At 49.0% G+C, this 7,310-nt stretch overlaps 1 protein-coding gene across 3 annotated transcripts; it reads right to left on the bottom strand.

Annotated features, from left to right (window-relative positions):
• Positions 1–359: 359 nt before the first annotated feature.
• On the bottom strand, positions 360–6,231 carry FIGNL1 (fidgetin like 1). 3 transcript variants are annotated; one of them, XM_077781147.1, is made up of 3 exons: positions 6,098–6,231; positions 4,141–4,383; positions 360–2,648 (listed from the first exon to the last, which is right to left on the bottom strand). In XM_077781147.1, the coding sequence occupies exon 3, from the start codon at positions 2,636–2,638 to the stop codon at positions 608–610; it is 2,031 nt and encodes a 676-aa protein (XP_077637273.1). In that variant the 5' UTR covers positions 2,639–2,648; positions 4,141–4,383; positions 6,098–6,231; the 3' UTR covers positions 360–607. The 3 variants fall into 3 exon arrangements, with proteins under 3 accessions (XP_077637273.1, XP_077637274.1, XP_077637275.1); XM_077781148.1 differs by lacking the exon at positions 6,098–6,231 and adding an exon at positions 5,449–5,642; XM_077781149.1 differs by lacking the exon at positions 6,098–6,231 and adding an exon at positions 4,712–4,756.
• Positions 6,232–7,310: the final 1,079 nt, after the last annotated feature.

Here is a 7,310-nt window from a genome sequence, read left to right as displayed (position 1 = left end):
CTTCTTCATGTCTGTGGACATGTTTCCAATACTAGATTACACCCAGCTACCTGTGAACACATCTCCATTAGTCAGTCCCAGAAATGGGAGAAAACTGTAAGTGACTACAAAGAAAAACAAAAAACGGGCACTTTCATTCGGCTGTTTGGGGAGACCGTAAATCCACTGAACACCACGAAGTGAAAACCACCACGCCGGCCAACACGGAGAGTCACGTGGTCAGAAGAAACCTTCTTCAACAGGAGATGCGTACCCATCAGACACCACCTCACATAGAAGTGAGTCTTTAGTTTCAGCCCGAGCCCACTATTCATCATACTGTTCACCGTGAAAAGACAGACCCATTCTGGACAAAAGAAACACGTTCATTCATATTTTATTCGAATAGGCTCACACATCAGGTAGTACCTGGAGGAAACCCAGGTTTCTATTAACAGAGGCTAAGTCAATCAATTGGAAAATTGCAGCTATTACTACTCTATTTTTTTGAGGTGTAGAATTCAAAATACACTCTGAGAGTACAATGAATAAACTCCCGGTTTTCTAAGCTGCACAGGGGGAAAGGGCACGTTACCAAGGCACCATCTTTAAACTTCAAGTGTCCTGTTCACCTCCCACAACCAAAGGTTCTGTTCCAGTTTTCATAAAGCTCTAAATCTTTAGGAGACACACTGGGTCGCACGGTTCTGAAAGCATTTTCAAAATCAACATAAGCTATGGGTCGAACTTGATCTGGGGTCACAGTGGCGATGTCGGCACCTTGTAAGCTGCGAATGGGCCCGAGAGACGCTTCTCTGCACAGCTGGGTCATGTCAGCCCCCGAGAACCCCTCAGAGTGCTGCACAACCAGGGCAACCTCGTCCTCACTCAGGCAACACTGCTCCTTGGACATGAGGTTTGTCACGATCTGTCTCCTAGCTGAAGCTTCTGGGAGAGGGATATAAAGCCTTTTCACCAGCCTTCTCCGGGCAGCCTCATCGATTTCTTGGGGCCGATTGGTCGCCCCCACCACCAGAATACGATCTTCAGAAGAGGTGGTTGCTCCATCTAGCTGGACCAGAAATTCGGTTTTGATCCGTCTAGAAGACTCATGCTCACCATCTCCTCGCTGAGACAATAGAGAATCAATTTCATCAATAAATATCACAGCCGGTTGCTGGCACCTCGCGACAGCAAACAGTGCGCGGACCATTTTCTCCCCCTCGCCTACCCATTTGGAAGTCAAGGAGGAAGCAGAGATGCTGAAGAACGTTGCCCCAGACTGGCTGGCAATGCACTTGCCAATCAGAGTTTTCCCCGTCCCTGGGGGCCCGAAGAGCAGAATTCCTTTAGGCGGGCCTCGTAAACCGGTAAAGATGTCCGGCCTCAGCATGGGCCACACGACGATCTCCTTTATTGTGGCTTTGGCAAACTCTACTCCTGCAATGTCGTCCCAGTTTACAGGGGGGCCATGATCCATGATCTCGTTCATGATAAGTTCGATCATCTTTGGCTCCAGGTTCTTCAGACGCTCGTCCACGGGATGTGCCGGCTCTGCAGGTCCGGCCCCAGAAGGCTTGTATTGCGTTCCCCCGTGCGGCGCTCCCCCGTCCTGCTTCGGGACAGGAGGAACGAACTTACCAAATATTCCCCGGGACCGACTGGCTCCCAGAGACTTCTTTACCCCACCATACGCTGACCCTGATACACGCTGGGGCTGCTGGTTCTTCCTTTGCTGATCTACCCACAGTTGCTCTTTTGCAGTTTTAAAACTAGGCAGGCCACCCTCCTCTCTCTGGGTGCTGTCTTCTGTTTTAGGCAAAGCCTTATTTGCCTCTGGGGTGGACAGTGCGTCGATGATCCCAGAACCATAGAAAGCTCTCCTCTGCCATGTATTGTCATAGCTAGAGGGCAAACGGGACGGACTAGCGGAGAACTCATTCAGTCCTATGCTGGCTTTGGGAGAGCTGCTGTTTTCCTTTTCGGCGCTTCCAAACAGCGGTGTGGCATGCAATTTTGTGATGGCAAATTCACCGACAGGTGTTAGGGATGCAGGGCACGTCTGACTGGTGTTAGTCAGCGTAGGTGGCCGGGCATTCTGGGGACATGCTGAAGGACTGCGCTCTGGGATGTCTCGGGTCCTAGTTGTATTACAAGCTGTGTCAGTTACTGGGCCACTGTCCCCAGAGCCACCACGACCACTCGATTTAGGAGGATCGAAGACAACAGCCTCTTTGCGGATGAAGACCGATGCTGTGGCAGGTGCCGACAGAGACTCCCTGGCTTTGCCGCCGGCTCGCATCATCTCCTGTATGTTACTCATTTTGAAAACATTATTTATTGACAATCCAGACTGCCACTTGTCACTGTCGGTTTGCTGCGATCTTGCTAAAGTTAAAATGCTTTCCGCATAGTTATTCAAGCCAGTCTCGGCATTGTCAGAATCGATAACTGCAGAGTACTTCTCTGCATATTTTCTGAACAGCGTGGTGGCGCAGCGCTGGGAGATCTCCTCGTTTGCCCATGCGTACTGAATGCGTAATATCTGCGCTCGGTAGGCATCTGCCTTCTGTCCGGCCGTACCCAGGCCAGATGTGATGGCGAAGTAATTCTTCTGCCATTCGCTCAGGTGCACAGACCTGGAACTGGGGGCCTGCATGCCGGACACTCTGAAACAACGAATGAAAAACGAAAAGGAATCAGTACCAAGGAAGAAACAAGGAGGCAACACTGTAAGCACACTTTTTAAACCTCTGCCCTTCTCATTTATGAGGACAGATCATTTATTTTTATTTTTTTTTTTTACAAATAGTTTATTGTCAATTTAGTTTCCACATAACACCCAGTGCTCATTCCCACAAGTGTCCTCCTCCATGCCCATCCCCCCCTTCCCCCCACATCCATCAGTCCTCAGTTTTTGTCAGCATTCAAGTCTCTCATGGTTTGCCTCTCTCCCTTTCCCCCACCATTTCCCCCCTTCTTCTCCTCCTTGTTCCTCCGTCAAGTTCCTCCTAATCCTCCTATACGTGCAAACATATGATATTTGTCCTTCTCTGCCTGACTTATTTCGCTCAGCATAACACCCTCAAGGTCCATCCATGTTGCTACACATGGCCAGATTTCATTCTTTCTCATTGCCATGTAGTATTCCATCGTATAGATAAACCACATCTTCTTGATCCATTCGTCCGGTGATGGACACTTAGGCTCTTTCCATGTTTTAGCTATTGTGGAGAGTGCTGCTATGAACATTGGGGTACATGTGCTCCTATGCCTCAGCATTTCTGTATCCCTTGGGTAAATTCCTAGCAGTGCTATTGCTGGGTCCTAGGGGAGTTCTATTGTTAGTTTTCTGAGGAACCTCCACACTGTTTTCCAGAGGGGCTGCACCAGTTTACATTCCCACCAGCAGTGGAGGCTGCCCGTTTCTCCACATCCTCGCCAGCATCTAGAGTTCTCTGATTTGCTCATTTTAGCCACTCTGACCGGCGTGAGGTGGTATCTCAGTGTGGTTTTGATTTGTATCTCCCTGATGAGGAGGGATGCTGAGCATCGTTTCATGTGTCTGTTGGCCATCTGGATGATGAGGACAGATCATTTATAAGAGAACTGGCTCGTTAATCACAGAGTTCGAGCATTCAAGATAAAGAGGTGACCTAATAATGCTTTGCTATGGGGAAATGGTTTCAGTCCTGTAATTTTCCCTGCACACAGGAAAACATTCACGACATTTAGATGGAAAGGGTTTAAAATTCATCAGCAAAGGAAAGGCAACATGTGAGAGCAATGGAACTAGAGACAAACAAATCAGGAGAAACCACGCCGAGGTTTTCAGTTCCGTCCCTAAGAGAAAGCAGATGACCTGAGGGCTATCATGGAGCCCTTGGTTTCATCTGTAGAGTGAGTGAAATCACTGTAAGAATCAAGTCAAATAATGAATGAATATGGAAAAATGGTGACAAACACTATTCTCGGGCCTATCACACAAATATAGAAGCAGAGGCTGAGGTGTCACCAGCGATCACAGAGCCAGCATGCAACAGGGCAGGAATTCACACTCGGACACCATGCACAAGACCCAGCAGCTGCTGCCCCCAAAGGTTACAGCAGCCCAGATCATAATTAGCAACCAGAATACACTAAATGTCTTCATGGACTTACTCGAAGATGAGCACGGAAAACAGGACGCTCTCACAATTTTCCAATTTTGCGTCAAGGGCTAACAGCGAAACCGTCTGGGCGCCCAAGTGGCTCAGTTATGTGTCCGACTCTTGGTTTCAACCCAGGTCATGATCTTGCGGTCTGTGAGTTCGAGCCCCACGTCAGGCTCTGCTAATGCGCAGGCCCTTCTCGGGATTCTCTCTCTCCCTCTTTCTCTGCCCCTCCCCTGCTCGTGCACTCTCTCTGAAAATAAAAACATTGAAACAAATTTTAAAAAATTGAAACGGTCATTATAAATGAAATATGAGAACAAGCCTGCTAACATACAAACACTCCATGTCTAAACAGTCTGCCAGAAAAGTGCTTTTATTTTAGGTTTTTTCTCTCCACGTATTTTTATAAGCCTCCTTACATTAAGTCAAAATTCTTTTACCAGAATTACAAATGATTGTAATCATGTTTTGCTAGATGTATAGGATTTACCTCTCGATCCACAAGAAAAATATGTAAGAAAACTCCTGCAATTCCGAGGATTGCTGCAATAAAGGAATGTTGTAAAAACTAAGAATACCTGTATTTTAAAATCAACCTCCCAGGGTGCCTGGGTGGCTCAGTCAGTTAAGCGCTCGACTTCAGCTCAGGTCATGATCTCATGGTTTGTGGGTTTGAGCCCCGTGTTGGGCTCTGTGCTGACAGCTTAGAGCCTGGAGCCTGCTTCAGATTCTGTGTGTGACTCTCGCGCGCGCGCGCTCTCTGCCCCTCCCCTGCTCATGCTCGGTCTCTCGCTCAGGAATAAACATTAAAAAAAAATCTACCTCCCAAAACTGCTGTAAATAGATCTTAATAATTAATAACCTGTGGGTTCCTTTGGTGCACAAGCCGTGTTTAATACAGCTATGTATCTCCCTTAACACTCTACAAAGAGCCTGTCACATCATAGGGAAGTGTTCATAAATCTTTCTTGGGAAAACAAAACTTAAGACCCAGTGGGATTCTAACAATAAAGCTAAATAAACAAGTCAAAAGTAGAACTGACTTCTGACACGCGGTTCATCCCACTGCCCGCTATACAATTTTAGCTTAGTCTTTTTGACGCAATACTGGAAGTGAGAACCTGAGCGGGGGGCTTGGAAAACACCGATCACCAACTTTCTCCTCACCAGGAACACCCTCTTCCTCTTGGTGGCTTCATGCCCCTCTCAGCACCTGCAATCCTGGGATTCCTCCCACAGCTCAGAGCTCTAGTCCCGCTGTTCCCAGGGTACCTTCCTCTCCTTTCTAACTTTCACCATCGTCTTCGAAACTCACCTTCCAGTCTCCTTCCTCTCAACCATTTGCCCAACAGATATGGACACGGAGAGCCAAACACCTGTTTGGCCAGCACTGATCAATGACACAGCCATCACCTGGTTACCATTTCGGTCACTTGTTACGGCATTTCTTCTGTCTAAAACTCAGGGCTACATGCGCCTGGGTGGGGGCTCAAGCAGCTAAGCCTCTGACTTCAGCTCAGGCCATGATCTCCCGTTTTGTGAGTTCAAGCCCCGTGTCGGGCTCTGTGCTGACAGCTCAGAGCCTGAAGCCTGCTTCAGATTGTGTCTCCCTCTCTCTCTGCCCCTCCCCTGCTTGTGTGCCCCCACCCTCTCTAAAATACAAACATTTAAAAAAATTTAAAACTTATGGCTAATTAACATTTACATATGAACCACATTTCAGTCTTTTTTATTTGGATAATTCCCTGCTTATTTTAAGAATGGGATATTTGTCTAACTAAATGGTTGGCTTCTGCAGCAGGGCCTGTTTTCGATTACATTTGTATCCTCCCAGTATCTAGAACAGGGTATCCACGGGAATAAAAACTATTAAAATCGCGACGCAGCTCCCACCACCTTTCAGACACTGTGCCGGCCCCAGACGGAGAACAGCACAGGGTCTGTAGTCTGGCTCAACCGCTCACCGGCCATGACCCTGAGCAACGCGGCTTAGCTGACAGGGGCTTTAAACGCTGCAAAGCACTCAGAATGGTGCTCAGCACTTCGAACAGACTCGACCAAATGCTCCTCTTCCTCAGTCCTAGCAATACGACCCCCGGGTCTGTGGGCGCGCAGGCCGGCCGGNTCCAGGAAGGCTTTGCAGACAGGACTGAACTTGGTTTCGTTGCACCTGCGCCTCCTATTCAGAGTCCTCCGAAATAGAGACTCGGAGGCGCTGAGGGTCGAATCCAGTTCACAGGAGGCCCGCTGAAGGCGCCTTCCCTGCCCTCACCCGGGCAGCCCAGGACCCGGGGTCCAGCCGCTGGCCCGGGAGCGCAGGTGGTTAGGTCTGTTCGACAATGGAGCGTTGGAGAGGGGCCGGCACCCCTCCACGGAGCAAGGGGAGGCCCAGTCCCCGCGGGCCCGTGGCCGTGTCCNCGGGGGGGGGGGGGGGTCTGTCCCTCTGACAACGCACCCCTTTCCCTTGCCCTGCGCTCTTTAGGGACACGTTCTTGGAAGGGCTTGGTGAACTGCGTTTTCGGACCGAGAAACAGAGTAGTCACTGGCAGTGACCTACGCTTTAATTAATGTCATCAAGGCACATAATAATTTCGGAGACGGTCCTGGGTCTGATCGCACCACCTAAGGACGTCCTGAGCGGACACCTTTCCGTTCTGCCATCTTGTCCCCCTTTCCCGTGATTTTCTCCTCCAGCCTTGTCGCCTCTCTGTCCCAAGAGGGCCTCTCGCAGCCCTAATTAACAGGGGAAGAAGGACCTTTCACCCCTGAATACTTCTCTTTCGGAAAAGGGAAGGAGTCTTTTCCCAGAAAGCTGGAGTAGCCTTTCTCTTCCTCTGTTGGCTCACTGGTCCTGGGTGATCCCACGCTGAGAAAGTGAATATCCGCAAAGGGGTGGGAAAATGTTGAGTAGCAGTAACAAATGGCAAGGTATGAAGAAATTCGAGGNTATTGCTGGGTCCTAGGGGAGTTCTATTGTTAGTTTCCTGAGGAACCTCCACACTGTTTTCCAGAGGGGCTGCACCAGCTTACATTCCCACCAACAGTGCAGGAGGGGAGGCAAAAAAATTTTCGAAGACTGTTAACAGTTTTTTAAATGGGCACAGAATAAAAGGAGATATTTTTAAATAGGCAAGAGTCACAATGGGAGCAGCTCACAACTCATTTCTTGGCTTAAAC

This window comes from Crocuta crocuta, unplaced genomic scaffold (assembly GCF_008692635.1).
Source record: "Crocuta crocuta isolate KB4526 unplaced genomic scaffold, BGI_CrCroc_1.0 scaffold108, whole genome shotgun sequence".
Classification (NCBI taxonomy): domain Eukaryota; kingdom Metazoa; phylum Chordata; class Mammalia; order Carnivora; family Hyaenidae; genus Crocuta; species Crocuta crocuta.
Note: the sequence above shows the minus strand (reverse complement) of the source record. Positions and strands in the feature narration are given on the sequence as shown.